Source organism: Gastrolobium bilobum, unplaced genomic scaffold (genome assembly GCF_033153095.1).
Source record: "Gastrolobium bilobum isolate Gb01-03AN ecotype WA unplaced genomic scaffold, APGP_CSIRO_Gbil_v1 utg2408, whole genome shotgun sequence".
Lineage (NCBI taxonomy): Eukaryota > Viridiplantae > Streptophyta > Magnoliopsida > Fabales > Fabaceae > Gastrolobium > Gastrolobium bilobum.
In genome coordinates, this window is record NW_026899693.1 from 553,145 (window position 1) to 578,509 (window position 25,365).

The 25,365-nt window shown below is 29.4% G+C and overlaps 2 protein-coding genes across 2 annotated transcripts; one reads left to right on the plus strand and one right to left on the minus strand.

Moving 5' to 3' along the window:
- Nucleotides 1-8,460: 8,460 nt before the first annotated feature.
- On the minus strand, nt 8,461-14,191 carry LOC133292637 (synaptotagmin-3). Its single transcript, XM_061491074.1, has 12 exons — nt 13,864-14,191; nt 13,568-13,666; nt 13,405-13,455; nt 13,205-13,328; nt 12,246-12,364; nt 12,035-12,136; nt 11,851-11,925; nt 11,393-11,469; nt 10,742-10,991; nt 9,478-9,849; nt 8,926-9,054; nt 8,461-8,700 (listed from the first exon to the last, which is right to left on the minus strand). Exons 1-12 carry the CDS (start codon nt 13,972-13,974, stop codon nt 8,572-8,574), a joined length of 1,638 nt encoding a protein of 545 aa, XP_061347058.1. The 5' UTR covers nt 13,975-14,191; the 3' UTR covers nt 8,461-8,571.
- A 9,426-nt stretch (nt 14,192-23,617) lies between these two features.
- LOC133292617 (stemmadenine O-acetyltransferase-like) lies at nt 23,618-24,952 on the plus strand. The gene has a single exon (XM_061491041.1). The coding sequence runs from the start codon at nt 23,618-23,620 to the stop codon at nt 24,950-24,952; it is 1,335 nt and encodes a 444-aa protein (XP_061347025.1).
- Nucleotides 24,953-25,365: the final 413 nt, after the last annotated feature.

Sequence of the window (25,365 nt, forward strand, 5' to 3'; positions counted from 1 at the left end):
TTAAGGGATTCCATTTGTTTTATGTTAAACATTATTTATTATAAATGATTATTAGTGTTGCATTTCAATCTCTGAAGTAATGTTATTAAACCTGGAAAACATCGACTTCGTCGAAGTATTGGATCATTGGTTCAATCGTGTGATCCAAATAAATATATATAAATTTATTTTATATTCAAAATTCCTTCATAATAACTTCTATGTTGTCTAACAAAATCTATAATTATATCTATCTAAAATTATCTAAGATTATGTCTGGCAACAAATGCAATGATTGGTTTGCGAAACAAGGTCTTGGCATGAAAGAGGATATCATCATCTTCAACTAACCTTTTCCTCAAATGATTAATTCACTAGATGGAAATTTACTTATTTTTTATAACTATAAAATTCTTGCATCTCTGTGATTAATTTTTTTAGGTTTAAGTCCTCCATAATTAGGGAAAAAATAAAAATAATTATCCACAGAGTCGATATTAAAAAATAAAATTAATATCTCTTTTCAAATTTCAAATTAGCTTTCCCATGTGTCTTCTATGTCTTTATGCGTTCAAATTTCAATCAAACTTATATAGGGTTTTCAATTTCATTTTTTTTAACTTTAAATGTTTAATCGTGTTTTGTTTTTTGTATGATTGGTACGTGTATTTGTGAGTTGAAAAATGGTGCACTACAGTTGAGAGATTTTGCATTTGGTCGTTGCTTAAAAAAATATGATGTTTCACTTTAATTAAAAAAAATATGTGCGTCCCGATTGGGTTAACAAAAATCGATCGGGTCAATGGTTTTGACAAAAATTAACCGAGTCAACCTGATTCTCATCAGGTCTATTGCATGACCGATCCGTTGGCTATCTCAAAAATTAGATCACCATTTTACTGATTTTCGGGTCAATATCGAGTTGGGTTTTATAATAGTGCTCTAAAGCACATCCAATACATTAGAGAAATTACATCTATAGAAACATATTGTAGAATAATACGCAGGCAATCGAATTTAGAGTACACTTTTTTTTGGGAGTAAAGTCCCTTTTGGGTCCCTAATAAAAAATATGGTTCCCACTTTCGTCTTTTAAAAAAAAACCATATTAGTCATTTTTCAGGGACTAAATTGGGTCTTCATTGAATTTCTGAGAGACCACATTTTCAAAGAACTGAAATTGTAGAGAAATCAAAAGTTGACTTTTTATTTATAATGGACGAAAGTGAGGACCGTATATTTTGTTAGAGACACAAAATGAGTTTTACTCTTTTTTTGGTAAATAATTTAGAGTACAGTTTATTATTGTCTTAAGGATACTCGTTAACTAGTATTTACTATTTAAAGCTTTATTTTATGGGAAAAGATATTGTAACAATCAATTAGTGTTACTACTAATGTTACTATCAATCAATTTCACTGTTAGATCGATTATGTTGATCTAACGGTTATATTTATTTTTATCTTTATATGGTTAGGATTGATAATAACATTAGTAGTAACACTAATTGGTTGTTACAATATCCTATCCCTTATTTTATACTGCTAATTACTTAATTAATATCTGATAATTATCAAGTTAACAATACTCCTGATTACTTAAACTTACATTCGTTAAGGACTATTTAATATTCTCCAATTACAAAATATTAAATACTCCCAATTACTTAAGGAATGCTAGATTATATACATTTCTAATAAAACACCTTAATAATTCTCCTAGTAAATTAAAATAATATTAAATTATTTTTTTCTATAAAATATTAAACACTTTGTTGTTTCATTTAAAACTTTTTGTTTTGATTATTAATTAAAAAAATGTTAAGATGATATGACCCCACCTGTTTTTTTATTTAAAATCACGCTTAAAAATAGTTAAATGATTTAAATCTTTTGATACGTTTTGTAGTTTTTTTAATATTATTATTTAGATATTTTTCAATAGTTTTTTTACACGTGATTAACAGTATATATGTTTAGATTTACATTATCACAGCCCAAAACTATGTTTATGTTAAAAAATCGCAATTGTGGAAAACAATTTTACGTTTGGTCGTTTTGAACTAAAATTACTTTTGATCTTAGAAGTATCTTAGAATAAAGTGAAAAAAAAAAAATCAATTTTTGCATTAAATTGAGAATTTAATTTTTTTATTTATTAAAAACTCATTTTTAAAATAAGAATTTTTAAACATAAAATTAAAGCTAGGCCAATAGATATTATGAATTAGGAGTAAGTCAGATTTGGATCAAATTGTTTTAATCTTTATGATATATCAATTCTAATGATTTTTTTGAGATAAGTAGGTATCTCGGATATTTGTATAAGTCTAAGATTAATTCCGAGTGAGAAATTTAATCATAGTTAAAGCTTATGGTCTTTTTTGCTAAACTCAATTTTTCTCCCTACTCTGTTCAAACTGTGTTGTTGACGGGACTTTCATGTGAAAAAATGATCATGTAGTCATATTATTTGATCACAATCACTTATTTAAAAATTATATATTTTTTCTCTTTTATCTTATTATCAATGAGTGGTTGTGATCAAATAATATAATCACATGATCACTTTTTACCTAAGAGAATGTTTTTTTTTTTTTTTTTTTTTTATAAAAGAGGATGTACTTTCGTTGTTGACTGAGTTATACCTATTGGCTATTGGATAATTGTTTTAATTTTTTTTTTTGGTAACAATTGTTTTAATCTTTTATATAATAATGAAGTCTCCTGAAAAGGTCTTCCTTGAACACTGTACAGCACTTGTGATGCTCAATATTTTTCTAAAATTATGAAAACCAAGATGTTCTCGGTCAATGCACCGGCCTCAAAATTGGCATTGAATGGTCAAAATCTAGAGCCTTGAAATATCAGCATATGTATAAAAAAAAAATTAGCAAAAAAAAAAAACTTGGATTGATTAGAAGAATTTTATACAGTTTGAACACGTGATTTTCTAGAAAAAGGGATATCATCTTCTCCAGATAAAACTTGGATTGATTAGAAGAATTTTATACAGTTTGAAGAGAAAAAATTAAGGCGCTATTTGGTAGGATGCGAAAAAAAATCTCCCATGAAAATGAAGTGGAGAAAATTATTTGTCATAGGAAGAAGAGTAAAAGTAAGGCTGGAAATCTTTTTTTCTCATCATTTGCATTGCTTTTCCACATAGATTGTCATGGAATATTGCCATTGATAGGGTGAAAAAAAAAAGCTCTCATGTGAAAAAATTATCACATAATATCAGTTAAAGTAATTTATTATTGAAAAAGATTTAGCTTACCAAACATAATTTATCGAAAAAAAAATATAATTTTTAAAAATTTTCCGAGTTAAAAAAAATTTCTTGACCACCAAACACAGCAAATGATATCATCTTTTCCTGAAGTGTCCAGTTAGGCTGTTACACGCAGAGAGATACGGCGGGTCTCAGTTTTTTGAAAAAAAAAAAAAAAACCACGGCAAAATTTCACTTTTTTTTTTTTTTTTTATAACAAAAATTTCACTTTTCTTATTGCAGGAGAAGTGATATCTCCAAAAACTAATACTAACAAATCATGGGTGATGTTTGGTATATTTATCACCAATCTTCTCGACCACTTGACTCGGTCATTTTGCATTAATGTTCCGTTAGGTTTAATATTATATGGGTTTTATATTTCTTATGTTGTAGAGATAAAAAGTATGTAGAACCCACGTGTTAAAAAACATTATATATACGACCCATATTGGCACGAAAATCGAAGGGTGTGTAAAAAATTCAAATTCTCATGTTAAATGATAATTATAAAACTCATATTATATATATGGGTAATCCATCTATAATGTTATAGAAAAAGTTTCTTTTTTCCTACATAGACAACTTTTTGTGGGTCCCATGCTTTGTTTCTTCTCTCTCTTCATATTATTTTCTCTCTCTTAAAACATTGTGTGTGCAGGACAACATTGTTTTTTTATGTAACAGCACAAAAGCATTCCCCTATATATATATATAACGGAAAAAGTGTTTGTTATTTTAAATGACATAACACTCTGTCCTTTTAAGAGAGAGAACACAGACAAATAAATTTTATTTAAATTTTAAATTAAAAAAATCACTCACTTTCTCTCTCTCATGATTTTTATTTTGCTGTGTCTATCTCTCTCCTAAAATAAATGACAAACACCAAATCCATAAATAACATATTATCAGATATATATTATTAGAATGAGAAAATTGGTGACAAAAAATTTATGGGACGAAAGTAAACTATCGTTAATGTAGCTTATAAATAAAATTTAGTAGACAAATAAATGGTTTGATTATAAGAGCATATCCTTCCTAGCAAAGGGTTCCAAACACCAAGTATCAATGATGCAATGAGTTCACGTTGGTAATGAAACATGATTTCAGATGAGTGGAAAGTTCAAGAGAATAAATGTCTTTGTGGATTATAACAGTGGATCTGTGGCCACCATTAGAAAAATATGAGGATATGGTTAGAAATTTGGTGCATTATGCCTATACAGCATATTTTTGGAATATTACATAACATGCATGCCTAGTGGCCTTGTTTGAAATACTAATTGTATTGCTTTTGAAAAAAATATATGGAACAATTCTGGTTCCAATTTGCATATCTGTGGTTGGTCTATTGTGGGAATCAAAAGGATTTTACCTTCACAATTAATTATGTATTGGTCTTCCAACGAAAGAATCTCTCAAGACCATGATCATGATAACTTTTCATGCACTAAGCCAAATTAAAAGAGTATCCATAAATGAAAGGGAATAATAGGAAAGACCAAAATGATACTTAGCTAGCTTTTGAGTGGTGTTGCCTATTCATTCCCACTTACTTTACTCCCTCAAAAGACCACCTTTTAAGATAAAAGAAAAAACTCCCAATCTTTCTGGTATGCAAAAAGTTATTCCTCTCCCCCACAAGAGAACATCAATAAGGAACAAAGATAGTGACTACTTTTCAATTCACTCCCTCCTTTTGAGGGCACACATGCCTCGCACACCTTAAGGGAGAGCGTATGTTTTTGTGTCTTTGTATGTATGTGTGTGAGAGAGAGAGAGAGAAAGAGTGTTGTGTGTGTGTGCCATCACAGCTTCTTCATAGCAATGAGTGGAAAACCATTAACCAGAGAATCCTCATGAGACCCCTTTGTGGGGAGGGGATAAGATTCCCTTTACTACCTCCAAAATTGCCAGACTTTATGGGTAAGTCAACGAGAAAGCTGAACCTTTTTTAGTGTATTAGGGAACCTCTCCTCTCATGGTGCCTCCCACTTTTTGTGGGTTATTCAAGACAGCAACATACTATACTTGTTGTATCTTTCTTATTCATTACTTAAAAACAAAATCACAATTGTAATTAATTAAACTAAACTAAACTAAACTTACAAAGCATATTTCAAGCCCTTAAAATATTATCTCAAAAGGAGCTTGTCATGGCTCATCGCTTATCCACCCTTAATGGAAGCATGTTTAAGATAATTCAGTTTAACCAAGTGTTCAAAGAATAACAATGTTCTTGCAATTGGTTAGAGAATAAAGTTCAAGCACTATATGTTCCTTTTCATTTTGTGCATAAAGTTGAGATTATTATTATTATTGTGTATGCAAATCTGCAAAGATATTAACAGATATTAAAAGGACTTGCAACCCTGCAGATCTACCAAAGAGAACAACCAACCAACAGTGGTTTTTGTTGTTAATTATGATGTCACATGTATTGATAATCAACAAGTCAAACCTAATCCATACATTCTGTGGGTCCACATGTTCAAAATCATTATCCGAGATTATGCAAATGAAAGTCTTTTTCTTCCTTTATTTAATTTTTCTTTTCATACTTTAGTTTGTGCTAGCTAGCTTTGCCTGTTTCTCTGCATAGCTGTAATGTGAATCACATCAAATACCTGACAAACATGCGAAGAAGGTTCATGTAAATCTTTGGCAGGGAAGTCTCATTGGTTTCTTTTTAATCTCATGTTGGAATTTCTCCCATAGTGAATTTATTTTCAAGTACTATACATATATTTCTTTTGTTCCCTACTCTGCCATATAGTTAATTTTGAGGAACCTTTTAATTGATTGACATCATTGAGGACACCATAGCCCCAACACTCCCTCAGAAAATTTGGGAAGAAATGAAGATGGGTTGGTATAACTAGACAGCCTAAAAGATACTTTTCAATCATAGCCTTTGACAAGGAAAAGGTGCAAATAGGATACACAGAGTTTGTATCTTCTGTTCTGTTGCTTATAAAACTGTTCAGACTATACCTAAAAAAAGTTCACAAAAAAGTAATTTTAATAAGAGTAAAATATTTGTTCTTTTTAAAGGATATAGAGTTGTATCATTTTAAGCGAGAGAAAGATACAAACTAGTATTTTTTTATTTAAAATTTGAATTAAAAAAAATTACTCACTTTTTCTCCAATAATTTTCATTGCTTATATCTTTCTCTCACTTAAAATACATAATTCTATATCTTTTAAAACGACAAATAACAATTTATTTTTTATTTTTATTTTTGGTGAAAAACAAACCCTTTTTTTTTTATTTTTTTATAACAAAACAAACCCTTTTAATAATTATATAAACTGGTAAACTCCCACCTACAGAAAGTTATGATAGGTGGGCCATTGAAAAGCCCGAATATGATGTGACATAGCTATTTGGGTCCAAGTTGTATCTTGTTTTTTGGGTCAGCCCAAACAGAGTTAAGAAGTGGCCCTAGAAGTGTATCAACCAATGTATACCAAAAATTCCAACAAACTCTATACTGTAAGCCGACATCTTTTTGCTTGCTAAATTTAATGGTCAGCCCATACCAATATTCATAGTGCTACAATTAAGTTTACTGCATTATTCAACATTAACCTCAAATTGGACTGATGATTATTTTGTTTGAGACGCAGACCAATACTACCAAGACTTTAATAAAAGTATCAACAAATTTCATTTCAATGAATGTGCATTCGGAAGCACAATCCCAGCCTTTGCTTTTCACACAATCTCAAACAAACAAACCATAAAAGTATATTTCTTTTATTTAAATATATTAGGCTAAAATAGAGTGCATTCTTCCCTTCTTTAACGGCTAAAATAATTATTATTATTATTAAATCAATTGGACACCGGCAATATTATTTTTTCTTACCCGTGTTATAATTCTGACAAATAAAATTATAACAACAACAAATAAAAAATAATTATGCGTGTAAAGAATTTTTTTTTTATAAAGACTAAATTAAAATTTAACATCACAAATGAAGATAAAAATATATCTTTTATAGTAGGGAAAAACATATAATAACCAAAAAAATTATATCAAATCCGTACTACCAAGCTAACTTCAAACATGCGCTTCTTAAACATTAGGTTAAAATATATATTTTAGTTCTTATACGTGATATTTTTTTAAATTTAATCTCTATAAAAAAAAATATTCAATTTAATTCCTATTTTTTCAATCGTTTTTAATGCCATTCTCATTGTCTGTTGTCAGTTGTCAGTTGTCACTATAACATTGTAAGATTGTCATTGATTTACTATGAAGTACAAAGATGAATTTAAAATTAAATGTTATGCATAAGAGATATATTTTTATACTTATATATGTCTAAAATTGATTGTTGGACCCAGACTTGGACTTGTATAAAAGCTCGTTTAATAAAAAGGCTTCAGGCTCCAATTCAAAAGCTCGGCCTTATAACCTTTCAGGCTTGCCTAATATTTTTTTTTTTTTTTTTTTTTTTTATACTACTTGTGATAGCACTCTCTCTCTTCTCATTTCATCCCATTTTATTAATTAAACAGACTTTTTGAATGATTTTATTTTATATTATGCTATTTTGTTGTCTTAATTTTTTAAAACAGGCTAACAAGCTAAACCAGGCTTTTATTTTTTGTAAATGAACCAGGCCACATGCTGATATTATATTCGTAGCAGGTAAAATGCTAAGGTCAGTCTGACACATTTGAACACAGGCTCAGCCCGTTAAGACCAAAACTCGACTCGTTAACACCCCTACTTATACATAATAATTATTTATAATCAAATAAAATTATATAAAGAAACAATTACCAAATTGTAAAAAATCATACATATAAGAATAAATTAAAATTATTATTTTTATATAAATTAAATTACAAATAAATGCCATGTATAAAGATAAAAATATATTTTAACCAAATATTTATAAGAAGTGACAACTTTAATACCTTAAACAATAATTAATTTTGTAGTGTGGGAAAACATATAAGAACCCAAAAAATAAAAATAAAAATAAAAAAACCATCCTACTTAGCTAAGCCAAAGGTTACCCATCCTTAAAAGGAAAAAAAAAAGGTGGAGTGGAAAAAATGATCAAACACAGAACCAAATACGTCCTACAAACTTGGGTAATTGTATAACTACTTTTTGTGCCATAAATGTTGCCCAGAAAAACAAATTTATAGGTATCTCAATGATGTGTTTTGCCTCTTCTGTTTAGATACACTGTAAAAAGCTAAAACTAAAAACTTCATCAGCTAGAAAATTCTGTAAGGAAAGCAAAAGGTAAACAAGAAAGTATACTCTTTTAGACTTTGGTTTCTCAAACCACCGCCCATCTTATCTCAACATGTATCTCTCCATTCCTTGAATTTATTAGATGGTATTTATCATTAATACGACCATTGTGCACTACATCATTGAGGTTAATCTCCACATGCCCCAGTGATTCCTGCATATCACAGACAATCTAACATGAATATCACATTGGAATTAACATAAGATGAATTGTACATCAACAATAACAACCACCACCACATAAGTTTTATCCTATTAGGTGAGGTTGATTACATGGATCAAATCATGTACCAGGTTTTCTCAAAAAATCAAATTATAAATAAATCTATTTAGGGGAGAATATGACTTTTGTAATGAAGAGAAAAAAATGAAATGGCACCTTTGACAGAAAACTAAGTCTCTTCCTCTTGCTCATAACCTCAATGTGTATCTTCTCATGCAGAGGAGGCTCCTCTAGCATGAATTGGAATTCTTCATTCCAAAGTGGGTGGCGAGTTTTCTTCATCATCTGCAGAATTTTAAGTTCTGGCTTAAATTGTCTCAAGTATATAGAAAAACTTGCCTGAATAAACTGCATATACAAATGATAACATGATATGCATTTTTTAACAGCTTTATTCACTGTAAACATACACATTCACCAATTCATCGAGCTTATCCAACATTAGCTAATGTTAATACATCCCATTTCTTAGGTTTATGTACGTAACATCTATGTAAACTAATGTCTTTGATTCAACTGTGATAAACTAATGTCTTATTCACATCTATGTAACATAACAGGCATGATAAAAAATGCAAATTCCGATACTCAAGACTCTTTGACTTGCGAGAGTAGGGGTGAGGATCGATTATATGCACCCTTCCCCTTGCGTTTTAGCAAAAAGACTGTTTTCCAAACTCGAATCTATGATAAGTTTGGAAAGTTTACCTTTGTCCTTTTCCTTTCGCCTCTGAAGGTTAGCACTGCATATGGGTTGTTGTGATGTTCCCCCTCAACCTCCTCAGCATCCTGTATCACAACTGAAAGCAAACCTGCTCCTTCTTGGACCTCATTATCAGATACACTATCAAGTCCACTTTCCTGCCTGCCATATCCTTCTGAAGATCCACCAAACTTGCTACTATCTCCTCTGAAAGGAACAAAAGTTAAGTCCACCTCGATACTCCCTCTATACTTCTTATTTGGAGTTTCATTGATATTTGTGTCCTTGAGTAAATCAAGTGTAAAATCTTTATTCTCATAGGGCTTAAGCAGCTTAAGAGGGATTAATTGCATTCCCAGCTTATCATGTGCACCAACCTGTGAAATATACAATTGAAAAGAACAGCCAAACATATGAAAATGAATCTCATAACAAATGCAAAATCATATAACAAATTCTTGTAACTGATTGAAGTGGTTGGCTTCTTCCAGTGACTTAATTACATCATACTAATCTGTATTTTTCTAAACTAGTCCCCGTTAAACCCGACTAGCGAGTGTGGGTTGGAGGAAATCCTTGTACGCAGCCTTACCTTTGCATAATTGCAAAGAGACTGTTTCCTGGATTTGAACTCATGACCTTTCAGTCATGAAGAGGAATAGTTTTACCACCACTCTAGTTTGCTCTCCCTTACTAATCTGTATTTTACTATCTTACGAAATTGAATGGACAGAGATAAAAACAAGATTGGAGAAAGATAGATTGTGGCTGTATCACACTAATCTGTATTTTATGAATAAATTGTATCACCAAAGGCGACATACTTCGCAAGTAATATTTAAACACACTGCACTGCCACATAAACAAAATGTAGTTGTTCCCTGAAAGTTGAAAGTAACTAAGGATCTCTAGTAATAAAGTAAATTCACAACACAAAAATAGAAAAAGTAAATTCAACCCTTGAGATTGGTTTTTTAAGCTTCTGTTTAAAAAGACCTTATGGTTGCAATCCATCTAAGAGATAAGTGCTGCCAATTAGTTATATTTGTATAACTTGAATTTTCTCGATGAAACTTAAAACAAATGGATATTTAGGCTTCATAGGGTTGCCGTAAAATGTTTGAAGGAAAAATGAAGACCTTCCATTCAAACATGATAAAATAAGGGCTACCACTTAGGTCAATCGGCGACTGCCACAGCTAGGATTTTTATGTTAACGCTTTTTCTGTCAAAATTTGAACAAGTAACCAGAAGAAAGATAAGTAAAACCTTGTCCCAGTCATAGACTTGTAATTGGAGAACTTGTGATTGAGGGTCCTTTACAACAAGCTTGAACTTCTCATTCCACTCAGGATTCAAATTCCTCCTCTTGATAGTAGTTTTCTTTGCTGGAAGTTTGTCTCCAGTCAGGCTTAGTTTGACATAAGGATCAGAAGTTCCCAACAAATCCATCTTCAAAAGCTTATGTGCCCGAACCACATTGACATGTAGTATTCCTACGGGCTTCTTTATTGCCACCCTATAGAGATGTGACGAAAGTATCAGGAAACTTTTTCAGAACATAGGGTAAACAGAAAGTTTTTATAAACTTTAACTTTGGCGATTTGCAGTAATTTTTAACATCAAATGTTGTTATATTCAGATCATGTGTTAAATAGTAACATAATTCTAGTAGAATATCTGGTAGCAGCTTTGTGAAATTTCTGGAACTGTTGACTACTGAAAAATATTATCAAATGCAAAATCAAATGGTTAGGGCCTCAGACTCAAATTTGTCAACTTCTTTAGATAAGGAGCAGGTAGCATTATTTGCCTACATATATTTGTGAAAAATGCAGGATAAAAATTTATTAAGCTTACAGACCTTAAAAAAATGACTTCTGTGAGCACATAGAACTCTATCATTTTATACAAACTTACGTTGATTCATCAAGAATAGGAATTTCCATGGTTTGCGGCCAGAGATAGAGGCTCGCAATTTGTTTTTTTATAGTTTCCTGTAAGCAAAAGAAGTAGATAGTCGTTTAGGTCTGACTAAATAATGAACTGCCATGGCAACTGAAAGAGCAGGGATGAAAATAATCAAACAGTTCATTATAGAACTGAAGACTAAATGTGCATAATAGTAATGGATTATGCACAAACAAAGTCACCAAACTACTCTCTACTTGTAGTAATTAGCTCAATTCCATGATGTAAAAGGAAAAATACAAATAGGAAGTTTAATTCACAAGAAAGTTTAGTACTACAAAAATTCTAAACCAAATTAAAATTTAAGAAAATCAAAGCACAAAGAAGTATAAGTTTGCCATTGTATATTCAAATTGGTAGCAGATTAACACAATAGCAACCATAACCAGCCAGAAAAAGGGCAGCACCTGAACAAATCTATAAAGACCTGGTATTGACATGATGTCCCCTCCTGATATTTTCATCCCAAAATCAACATGAGGCTGTATACGAAACATAATTAATTAACATATAAGAAGGTATTTTTTCTGACTTCTGATATAATAAAAGGCAAGAAATGAAATTATGCTTGAATACAATAATTTTCTTTACCTTCTCCATCAAAGATACCACAATCTTTGCAAAACATGGAATCGTTGGCACTAAAGGTCTTAAAATTATCCGTGGTGACACAAATATTTGTAAGTCTACCAACTGAGAAGAATCAATATAAATTACTATAAGAAAGCATCAATCTCGAAAGAACAAAAAAAATAAAAAACAAAATTTACCATTCAGGATTGTGCCTCAAGGATTATCTGACCTGAACTGTGATCTTCATAGATGATACATAAAAAACCAACACTATGTTTGGATTGCCAGCCCATTTTATAACTTGTTCCATGACCAATTCATTTTCATTTGTTTCTAAGACTTTAATACCTGCAGAATCAGAACGTAGACATTAAAAAGAAAAATAAAATAAAATCGGATATAATACTAGACCTTAATGCCTCGTAACCAATAAGATCATAAAGGCTCCACTGAAGTGTTGACTAAACTTTATGGTTTATATACATTTACCTTTGATGAGGATGAATGAAAAAACAACAATGTTTGTTACGTGCTGGTATTTTCATCAGCGGTTATTCAAGTGCAGTTTATGTTAGTGCATATGTACTTCAAACTTCCAAAGATTAGTATTTGACATATATATGATATATCCTTAATCATTCATTTTATGAGAAGGGTGGTGAGTTTTGGACCTGCTCGCAAGAAGAATACTTGTAGCAGATGTCAAAGAGATTACATTGCAGATCTCAAGCAACTAAATTTTGGCTAATTTGAGCATTGAGCTAGGAGTATATTTCACATTGCCTATCCATTAGTATTATCAACCCTGTAATTTCACTAAAATCATATATTCCTTTAAGCTCCCAAAATGCAAAACTATAATTAGCTAAAAGATCTTCAGGACTCTCACACAACCTTCTCGTTCCTGTCCAAAATTCGATTACACCCTCAACTCTTAGACACGCTATGACATGTATATCTATCTGTATTTTGGGACCATCCTAGGTAAAAACCATTTTTTTACCTAGGATGGTCCCAAACTTTCCTGGGTAAAATCCATCCTAGGTAACCATACACTAAAGTTGAAATTTCTTCTAGCATAGTGGGATTTCAGATTATATGATAAAGCATTTTTTATTTGCTGGGAAGAAATTTGGATAAAATATTTGCACAAAAAATAAAAATCAGAAGATTTGGGGAAAGACTTACCACAGATAGTAGGAGGAAGAGTACCAAGGCATAAAGTATCAAATTCAATTGCTTTGATCTGATACTTCCCAATGTATTCTTTAAAGATTGGTTGTGCTGTGATCCTAATCATCTTGCAAATTGCCTATACACCAAAATGAAACACCAGTGAAGAATCATCCAGTAAGAGGAAAAACTTACCATATGGATTACTGAAGTACCTTGTCTAAGAAAGGCCACATATCCAATAAAAACTTGTTCAACCAATCAACCTGAAGAAGAATCATGCAGCATCAATAACATGGTAACAACACCATAAAACTTAGAATATGCGCAGGAACAGGAAAGAACAAAATCTTTGTAGATTGTATCACAAAAACTAACTCGTTCAAAATCTGGAGTCTTCACCCACAGAGGAATCTCGGGTAGAAGTTCTTGCAAAGCATTTGGGCCTAATTCACTAATTGGTCTAACAACGGAGTCCTGCAAACATTTAAACAAAATTTACAGAAAAGGAAAAAAAAATCAAATTTTGAAGCGTACCCAGAATTCAAAATGAAACTGGGGTTAGTCTTAACCCCAACTTCAGTTCCCATAACACTGATTACAACAAACGCATCTACATTGGGTTGTATTGAATCGAACTAAATGTTCATGCAAGAAAAGTCCAAAAACTTAACCTTCACTTGTTTGGTTTCTGAGTAAACAAAGACAAAGAACCCCACCAAGAGGCCAAGAGGTATTCCAATAGCAAAACCAAGAATCCCAAAGAAACTGCTGACCAACCCCATTTTTCTGGTAAACGAAGAAAAAGTTGAATGCTGTTCAAAGAGTAGTTGGAAAAAATTTTACATGCGGAGAAAATGGTTTGACAGATTTTAGAGGAAAGTGAGGCCGGCGATAAAAACTAAAAGAGAAATGAATTTAGTGAACAAGGCAAGAAATAAGGTTGTGAGTCGTAATGAAAGCGCCAAAACAGAGACAGCAACAACACCAACACCACCCTCTCTGTTATTTCACTTCAATTTGGCTCTTCCTTCTTTGCACGTTAAAAGAGGGTCTCTGTTTTGCCGTTTCTTTTTTTAATTCAAATGGTGTACGAGGTTTCCTACGGGAATTGTGAAATAAACTATGCATTATTTTTATGGCAAAAGTGTATATCATTGTAAATGATGTACGAGGTAAAGTTGTGTCATTTTAAATAAAAAAGAAAGAAGATGATTATAAAAAAAAAAAATAAGTGAAAGATATAGATAAAGGAGGAAAAAAAATAGACAAAAAAATATAAAAGTGTGGGTTCTACCTCTTTGTGAAAGTGAAATACATAAATTATGTAATTTAAAAGAGCAAACAATTTTCCTTATTTTTATTATGGAAAATTATTCACTCAGGTTGAATAAAATTCATCTTTCATATTGTATTCACATAAAATACTATTTTTTTTTAAAAAAAAATTAATGGATTCCATTTTATTTATTTCATAATATTATTGTACGAGAGAATTAAAACTCTTTTAGTATTATTATCAGGGAAATGATATTGTGACAACCAAGTTGTGTTACTATCAAGTGACTACCAATTAATCTTACCGTCAGATCGATTATATTGATCCAACGGTTATATTTATTTTCATATTTGTATGATCATGATTCCACAAATTTAATACTTTATATTTATTTTCACTTTTGTATGGTTATGATTTTCCATATTTAATGCTTTCACTTTAAATATGGGGAATCATGACCATACAAAGATGAAAATAAATATAACCGTTGGTAGTAACACAACTTGGTTGTCACAATATCATTTCCATTATTATTATTATTATTATTATTATTATTATTATTATTATTATTATTATTATTACGAAAGTGTAGCTGAATTTCAGAGCACAAAAGAATTTTTTTACACATAAACTGATGGGTAAAGGAATTTCTTGCATTTTCCAATTATTATTAGTATATGAATAACATTCTTAGCGATTAAGATTGATGTAATGGTAAGAAATTTAAATTATTTACATGAAATCATAGGTTATTAATTATTATCATTATACAAAACAAAAAACACTGCCATTGATTATTACTTCGAAAAGTATATAATTTTGATTACGAGGAAAGAAATAAATATAGATACATGGGTAGTCAACATTTAAAAAAGAAAAGAAAAAGAGTTTGAAAAATACCTCACACGACTTTCCCCTGTTACCAGCGTATCACCTTAAATGCGTGAAACTTTTACGAAGTTTTTTTTTTTTTAATATATAGACATGTGCATTTTTATATAAAAGTAACTTTGATTTTAATACGCTATTATTATAAAAAAAAAATTATACTTGAATGAAAATCAAATTTTTTTTAACATTACTTGACATCATATATAATTTTTAATGTATTTAAATCTATTATATAATATGTTAATGCATAATTCATGATATTATACAAATATTTTATATTAATATTTATCAAAGTTAAAATTTATAAAAAAATAAAACACAAAATGTCTAATTGTTTATGATAATAACTTTAAATAATTCCATTGATTATATTTTGCTCATTACTTTGAAAATGATTCATTACTGATTTCGCACCACGTTTACGAAACGCCTTTAATGCAACCCAATTTAATTTTGGGAATAAAAAAAAAGTTACATGTCAGATATGTGGTCGAATATGGCTTTTCATTTCACTAGAAAGATAAGAAATTTAATATTTAATGTATTATAAGAAGGGGTTCGTGTTCTCACCTTATAATAAATAATTTTATTTTTTATATTTATGTAAAAATATGTGGAATCTATTTATTTTTTTGTCATGATTATTCACATGAGCTCCACATATTTTTATAAATATAAAAAATAAAATTATCTCTTATAATATAAAAAAATTAATCCCTTAAAAAAAACTTAAATTTAGAATTCAATGTCCACTGTTTGCCTACGATATATTAAAATAAATATTTTATTAATCTCATGTAATAAGAGAGAAATTTTTTCATGCTACCAGACAATTATGTGTGAGACCCACCACTTATAAAAGAAATAAAATAAAATAAAAAAATAACACGAAAATCGATGTATGTGTAAGAAAGAAAAATATTTTCCTACAAGGTAAGAGTATATTTTTCTTTAAAATAATTTAATGGAGCTAATATCAACAATTAATACAGAATTAAATAGCATTTAAAGTGTTTATCGAAAAAAAAAAGCTTTTTAACTTAATTTATTTTTAATAGAGAAATATATTTTTTATGTTGTAAAAGATAAATTATTTCATTCAACACAAAAATAAATAAGTGAGACTCACTCTTTTCTTTCTCTCTTTTTTCTTTAATGATTTTCACTTTTTTTTTTATGTATTACATGATATAATTTATGTATTCTCCTTCTTAATAATATAATAATAATATGTTATACAGTTGGTATTTGGTAACGTCTCTGTTTGCATTTTTTATATTTGGTACACAGATTTTAGAGTTGCCACTCGTCAGCAATCGAGAATCACTTCAAACTAGATTTTAATAAATAATATCTGGCGAAACAGCGAAGTTCATATTCTTGTCGTTTTTATATGAAAAATAAAATAAAATTAAAACACAATCATACAGGTAATACAGATTCTTGTGGTTGTTTTTATTCCCTTTTCTATTTCGCAGGTTTATTCAGAACGTTACGTTTGCTGCCATGAAAAGTGTTGTTATATTATATTTAGCAGTTGTCGCCACCACATGTATTAGTTATGAAAATTTTATTTTATTTTTTAATTTTAAATCGTTAATATATGAAAAATTAAATTAAATTTGAAAATTGATACTATACAAGAAATAATAAAAATTAAACCTCACAACAAAGTATAGTATTAAAATCAGTCGTGCGATTATAATATAAAAATGTATTAATTTATTGTATAAAATAAATAATTAAAAATAGATAATAATCAATAAGTAAATTACAAAATTAAATTTTATAAACTAATGCAAGTATAATTTAAATATTTAAAATTAAATTTAACAAAATAAAATAACAATTAAATATTTACAAACCATGTAACAAGTGATCAATATTAAAAAATAGCAATTAATCACTAATAAAAATGGATAAACATCAATTAAATATCTACAAGTCAGGAAACAATAAAAAAAAATATTTACTTTAGTTTGCAAAATTTAGAAGTTGGGTTTATGCGAAATTAACATTTCGCGTCTAAATTCCTGGGTGTAATTGAAGTTTAAAGTCACATAATTCTTCATAAATTAAAGGTTAGCTAATTTAAACTTATAAAAAATATTTAAGAAGATCTTTTCATTAACAAATTAGTTTTAACTAAGCAATATACTAATTAGAACAATAATAAACATAAACAATAAAAAAAATCAAACGAGGAACAATTAAATAAATTCATAAACTTAGATTTTTTATTATTATTTGTTGCATTTTTATTAGTTTATTATTTTTACGTTTATAATTTTATATTTTTTTTCTTTTCCAGTTATACTTATTAAATAATTTATTTATTGGATATATTTTCACCAAACAATCCCAAACGAAAATTAACCCTAGAATTGGCCCATATCAAAAAACAATTAATACCAAAATAAATTAAGGGAAAATATTTTCTTCTACTAGTGACTCATGATATAAGTCAATCTCATTTAATTTTTTTTTCTCCATTATTTTATAGACCCTACTTATGGCATGAATCACTAGTGGGGAAAAAAAAATTCTCCTTTAAATAGAAAAAATGTTTTCCCATAAATTAAACATTAAGAAAAGAAAACGACGCTCAAAAGAATAGAGAACTGGGGATGGGTTTGAGGACCTTGGTGGATGTGATTGCAAAGGCGTGGTTAGGTGCATGAAAATTGAAATGTAAGGTGACACGGTGGGTGATGTAACTTTTAAAATCATCATTACACTTTAATCTCAAATATAAATTTGGGACTGAGCAAAATACAAATTCATTATTTTTTTAAAAAGATTTAATTAATGAAGTAGTACTCAATTTCATTGTAGACAAATAGAAAATATTTTTTATGTTTCTTAACACGTTTCCAAAAATTATTACTCCAAAGTTGTAAAAAAAGTGCTAAGAATAACCAACTAGCTAACATTAATTACCATTGTGGGTACTGTTTCGAAGGCTAGAGCTGGAGTCAGCTATAGTGGCGGTGGATAAATACATAAAATAGAGAACCAGACATAACTTAGTGAGTTAAGCCTAGATAACGAGAGGAAAGCACTAGTAATTAATAATTAATATAATTGCACTATGTTAACTAAAGTATCTTTAGTTCTTGATTTTTAACATAGGTTTGCTTTTTCTGCGGTTACTGAGAATAAGTTATTTGCAGTAAGTCCAATACGACGTCATTTTAGGCAGAAATCATGATATTTTTGTAATTTTAATTTATTTCAGAGTTATAATAATTTTTATATTTATAATTTTTTAAGATTTTAATACTAAAATAATGTTGTTTTGAGAATAAATGCAGATAATTCATCTGCAGTAACTGCAGAAATACTTTTTCCTTTAACATATAGGTCATATATGAAGGCTTTTTCACCTTTTTACCCCTTATTAATTAATTAATAACCATTTTGCCCCTGATTCGAAACTATTTATCAATCTTCCCCTCTTTAGTCGACTACCTTGCATTTTTAATCGACTAAATGAACAAAACAGACAAAAAATGGCTGCTGGGAGATTTATTTAAATCTCCCTATTTAGTCGACTAAATCTTCATATTTTACAAAAAAAAAATAAGTCAGTATGATTTTAATCGATTAAGTAGAGAGATTTAGTCGATTAAATCTCCCAACAACCGTTTAGTCGATTAAAAATGCAAGGTAGTCGATTAAAGAGGGGCAGATTGGTAGATAGTTTCGAATCAGGGGCAAAATGATTATTAATTAATTAATAAGGGGCAAAAGGGTGAAAAAACCCATATATGAATATTATAATAAATTTACCTTAAGGTTTGTATCATATCTTGATTTTTAACCTTTGAATGAGCTTTTGGCGATGATCCCTTCCTGATGTATTGATTTAGTTCACACTTTTATATTAGTTTTACTAATTTTCTTAAATATTAACATATCTTATTTAATGTTATAATATCTTTCATAGTGAATATATCTTTTTACTTTAAAGAAATTAAAAAATACTATAATATTCTTAAAAGGTATTTGTCAAAACACTGTTAGTTGCAAAATTAAACGCAAGCCACGTGTAAAGCGAGATATTGATCTCTTCATATAGTTCTGTCCAGGTAGTTTTCTCCTAGCGTACTACTACACAAATTTTATAAATATTCTACTTTAAAATTTGTACTATATATCATTAAAATTTCATGAGAGAGAGAGAGAGTTTCCGTATGAGGAATGTATACTAGTACATGACCGATTAAACAATTCCACGAAGTCAGTTTGTGATCAGTTGATTCAGTTCTATTATTTTTTTCCAGTTTTCATTCTTAGTCGATCTACCAGTTGAATAGATCTAGACATCTAGTTGATTGATTATACACTAAAATGTAAATCTCCATTATTTTATCTTGTATAAATATTGGAAGATGTCACAAATTCCTTTCTTTCCTTTATAATTTCCATTTTTCTGCATAATATGCATCCTTATAAAGTTAATTATTCAAAATTATTTTTAATTATCACATCACAAAAATAATATAAAACTCGTTTGTAAAATCCTCAATTATCCTCATTATATATATGATAATAATGCATGCATCTTTTTATAAGTTGTCGAAAGTAACTGGTTGATTAGGTAAAATTGTTCACCAAAAAGCTCAAATTAGATATATAAATACCTGATCAATCCGATCAGAAAAGATTTTGTTATAAAATTAAATAACCATATAATTTTTTTTTCTATGTTTAACTTATGGGTTTGGTGTTACATTACAATATCTGATTTATATATTTAATTAGAAATAACTTTTGCCATAAAAGAATTAGAAGAGAAAAAGACAGGTATATATATATATATATATATATATATATATATATATATATATATATATATATATATATTTTATTTTATTTTATTTTTCAGCAAGATACCACATTTATGTTGACAAATAAGATATAGGTATGTGATTTCCTTTGGTGAGATAAGAACGAGTTTGGTCCAAGACTCACTACATCATTTTCCAATCACATTCGTGACAGGAATGCAAGTTTGTTGACTCTTTGATATGAAAGAGATGTATTTAATTGGCAGGTTTGGGAATTTGTGATATATAGAAGAATACAGCCAATTCAGGTGGAACCTTGGAGTTTTGGGCAAGAAGTTTCTTGAAAGGAACGTTTTTTTATTTCTCTCGGAGACAAATACTAAGCGTTTAAAGCTCCATTAAAATAAGAGTGAATTGGTAGCGTATCTAAACATGCATTGATATAGATTCTCTTTATCTCAAAAAAAATAAATAGAAATAAAGAACTTTTTTTTAAATAAGTAGTTACAAAATTATAATCGTTGATTCATTTTTATATAATTGTGAAATTTTTATATATTTATATCAATTTTTTTCACATGAAAAAATCTATTTTCGAACAAGCATCGATTGCTTAATATTTTCAAGTGAGCTACACTAATAATTTAAGTACAGAAAAAGAAATTTACCAAAAAAAAAAAAAAGTACAGAAAAAGAATAACACAGAATATGCTTTTTGCATATAAAAAATTTGAGGTGATTGCTTAATGATTAAGATATTATCGGATGTGTTGAATTATCCAAAGCCCTCGTTTGTTTTGTTACTACTAAAAAATTTTACACGGTACATTTTTCGGGCGTTAAAAAACAGAGAAAAAATAAAATAATATATGAGAATAATATTAAACACTAAGTAGTTTTGGGTAATTGAGTGGCATGACAAATAATTAATTCATATATATGTATATATATATAAAATATGATATGATATGATAAGAAAAGTAAAGAGAAAATAAGCTAAGTGATGAAAAAAGAGAGAGGAAAATTTAGTAGATGGAGAATATCTGAAGTATTATTTCTTGTGTGTTTCTTAATTAAGATAATAAAAAGATATCATTTTTATGTGTTTAATTTTAAATGTAGTTTGATCTTTATAAGCTGAACCAATAATTTTTGCTTTTTAAAAATTCTACACCATCTCGATCCATTAATTTCATGAGTGAGTCAATTCCTTGTTAAACATGTTATTATCTTTAATTTTTCTTTTTCCCCGTGATTGTTAATGTGTTTGTCTACCAATGAGGTGATATATAAAACTTGACACAAGGATAACTTAAAAGATATAACATAATATAAAAAATGGAAAAGTGTTTCTCCGATAGGTAGTCGTAGAGATAAAATTATTTTCTATAATCCAAAATAATGTTATTTTAAGATTTGAAAAAAAATAAAGTAGGATAATTTGAAAATTTTATTGGAAAATGTTATTTTGAAATTGTATGAGGTAATTTTATCTTTATTAAAAAATAACTTCAATTTTGAGATTAAAGTATAAGATTAATATTTTCCCTGCACGATGAAAATATCTTTATCTACTGTACTCATATGAAAGTGGATTTGATTCACTTTTTCTTTTTTTTCTATATATTATGTCTTGATTATATTGATGATTAAGCAAACTGAATCAATGTTGAAAAAACTCTATGGAGAACATTGACTAAGTCTTGTGTTTGAGGGCATTGCCAAATGCTAAGCTATGTGAATCATAAGAAAAAGACAGTCTAAGAGATGAATGAATGCCACATGGACGAGCAAGTAATTTCAAAATATTGTTAAGTTTGTGGAAGATTATTTACTTCTTAAATCACTTGAGGTTGGTGAGCCATTAATTATCTAAATGAAATTGCTGACTCAATATTACGTAGTTTGGCTTTAATCAAGTTCAGATGTTTCCTTTCAAATTTAAGCCAAATGGACTGTGTATGTTAGGAAGTGTTTGTGGTTTGTTTTCAATTTTCATCAATTAGTATAAAAATTCCTCTTGTTCATCAAACATTAATCAGTAAAAACATATTAATTGAAAATAAAAACGGAAAATAAATAAATACCATATGGCTTGAATATATGGTATTGGGACGAGAATATTCTTTAACGATTACAAGTATATTTGTAAAACTATTTACTATATAAGGATTTGTGCAGGTCTGGTATTGTGATACTAATTTTTAGTCAGATGGAAAGACAACTAAATTTTCCTCTCAAAAGTCATTAAAGCATGAAATATTTGATTTATTTCCGATTTTATTGAAAGTTAAATAGTATTGCAAACAAAAGTTGAATTGAGAATATAGATAAGGAAATAAGGAGCTAAAAAGTGATACCTCTTCTCAAAATTTGGTATTTTTTTTAATCCATTAATCAATTATTCGATTAATTTGATTTGGATATTATTGAACTTAAACTAATAAGAAAAACATTGGGCTCAATTTGAATATTTATGACACTCAAACTCCAAATCATTTTAAGAAAAAATATTTTTTTTATCACTTAAACTACTAATTATAGATTGTTATAACAAATTTCGGTAATAAAGAAACCAAACTCGCAAGTTTTTCTATAAAGCAAATTGGGCTCAATTTGTTCATAACATTGGGCTCAATTTTTTATTTTTTCTGCAAAACAGAGATGTTATTTTTTGTTGTGCTTAGTAAAATAAGAAGAATATTCCTCGCAGGCTCGCAGCTGGAATTAAATCCAATACAAGGACGGTGATGTTTGGGGCTGAAAGCCCAATCAGCTTTATAAAAAAGCTATTGTGTTCTGTAATATATAAGCCCAATTTCTTTTTTTCTTTTCTTTTCTTTTTTTGCTTAAAATACATAAACATGGAGGGTTTCATTAGAGTCTCTTAAATAATGTATTAAGTTCAATTATATATTTTATAATAATCAATATACATAAATAATTATTACATGCTTTTGTTTTTTAATATAGCCATCAAGAGAAATACAATAGAAACATTAATCATCTGAAAACCGCTAAATATAATTCCACAACATTAGGGCATGTCATCACAAAAATTGATAAATTTTGTGTAACAGGGAGGAAGAAAAACTCAATCCATAAGTTCTAATTCCTTTACCCTTGACAAAATTTAACACACAAGATAATAATTTTTTTTTAGGGGGATGTTTAAGCTGGTTTGTAAGTTTTACACACTATCAAGAGAGTAGACGTTAGAAATAGACTAGCACCAAAACTATTAATTGATTTAATTCAATTAACTCCCACTAATTAATGCCTGAATCTTCAGAAATTCATAACCTGATAAAAATATGGAGTTTGATCTAATGTATATATGTTACTAGTACAATTTGATGCTAATTAATGACTTGTCCGGTTTACTATATACCCCTTCCAAAACCAAACAATTTAAAGGACCATTGATATCCGAAAACAAACTAGTTAACATAAAAATTGTTGGGTATGGAAATCAAAATTACATCAAGAGAAACAATCAAGCCATTCTTGCCTACATCAGATGAACACAAATTCTTCCAACTCTGTCTGTTTGATCAGCTTCAACTCATCACCTATTTGCCAACTCTTTTGTTTTACCCCAAAAAGGAAGGCCTCCAAGAACCTTATCATGTATGTGCTCAATTGAAAAAATCACTATCCGAGACACTAACCATTTTCTACCCTCTAGCTGGGAGAAGAAAATCACATACCTTTATCACTTGCAATGATGAAGGTGTTCTTTTCTTAGAAGCTAAGGTGAACCTTAACATGGTTGAGTTTCTCACACCACCTAAGCTAGAATTTCTAAACAAATTGCTTCCATGTGAACCTAATAAGGTGCACCTAAATGGAGAAGCGTTACCCCAAGTACTTGTACAAGTGAACATATTCAGTTGTGGTGGAATAGCTATAGGTACATGCAATCTCCACACTCTCCTTGATGGTTGCTCTGGCAGCCTCTTCTATTCTACTTGGGCTGCTATCTGTAGTGGCTCTAGACAGGAAAGACCACACCCTGATTTCTATTCTGCTTCATCTTTCTTTCCACCATTAAATCATTTGAGTTTGCATGACCATGTTGCTCATGAGGACTCACAAACACAAAAAAAGTGCACCACAAGAAGGTTTGTGTTTAATGCAGAATCCATCAACACTCTAAGAGCTGAAGCAAAAGATGATGATGGTGAAAGCTCAAAATCCCCTACACGATATGAAGCACTGGCTGCTTTCATTTGGAAACATATGACACTTGCATGCAAGACTGAATCTAGGGATAGCACAAGACCATCAGTGGCTATCCATATTGTGGACATGAGGAGGAGGATGGGTGAACCTTTCTCTAAATACACTATAGGCAACATTTTGTGGCCAGTAATGGCATTTTGTGAAACAGTGAATGCAAACACTGGTATTGGATATTTGGTTAGCATTGCCAGAGAGAAATTTGGAAAGCTCTCAAGGGAATTGTATTTGAGAGTGAAGAGTGATCCCAATATCCTAGGGAGCAATCAGTGTGTGAATCTGCCTCAAGGTATAGAAACAAGGAGTCCAATTCCTGTGGTATTGACAAGTTGGTGTGGTTTGAATTTCAATGAGCTAGATTTTGGTTGGGGGAAGCCTTTATGGGTTGGTGTTAGAGGAGGTGATCAGGAAACTCTCCCCAATGTAGCTGTTATCATTGAAACAGATGCAGGCATGGAAGCTTGGCTAACCATGGAAATGCAACATATAGTTATCTTGGAAAAAGATATGGAGTTTCTCAGATTAGCTTTGCCTAATCCTAGTGTTTCAAATATATAGTTGTGATATTTGCAAATGAATTCATTAAAAATATAGAAACAAGTGAGATATTAAGGTTGATCTCTTTGGGTTGGTACAAAGAATTGATAAAATGTTATTCTTGTTGATCTTGAGAAATTAAGGTTATACGGTTAAAGTACTTATTTGTCAGCTGAATACTAATTAATAGGTATTTAATTAAAGGAAAATACTAGTTTGCTAGACAACAGCTTAGATAACAAACCAACTAGTAGCAGAGCTAATGAATATAATGGAATCGTGACATGAACTAGTTTCACACAACCAAGCCATGGATCCTAAAATGTACAATGATTGAAATTGCATAGCAAAAGAGGAACTAATTTTCCTTTACTACTGTTGTTTCTTGGATCTTAACTCCTAGTTTCTTGAGGTAGTCATCTGCAAAATTTGCC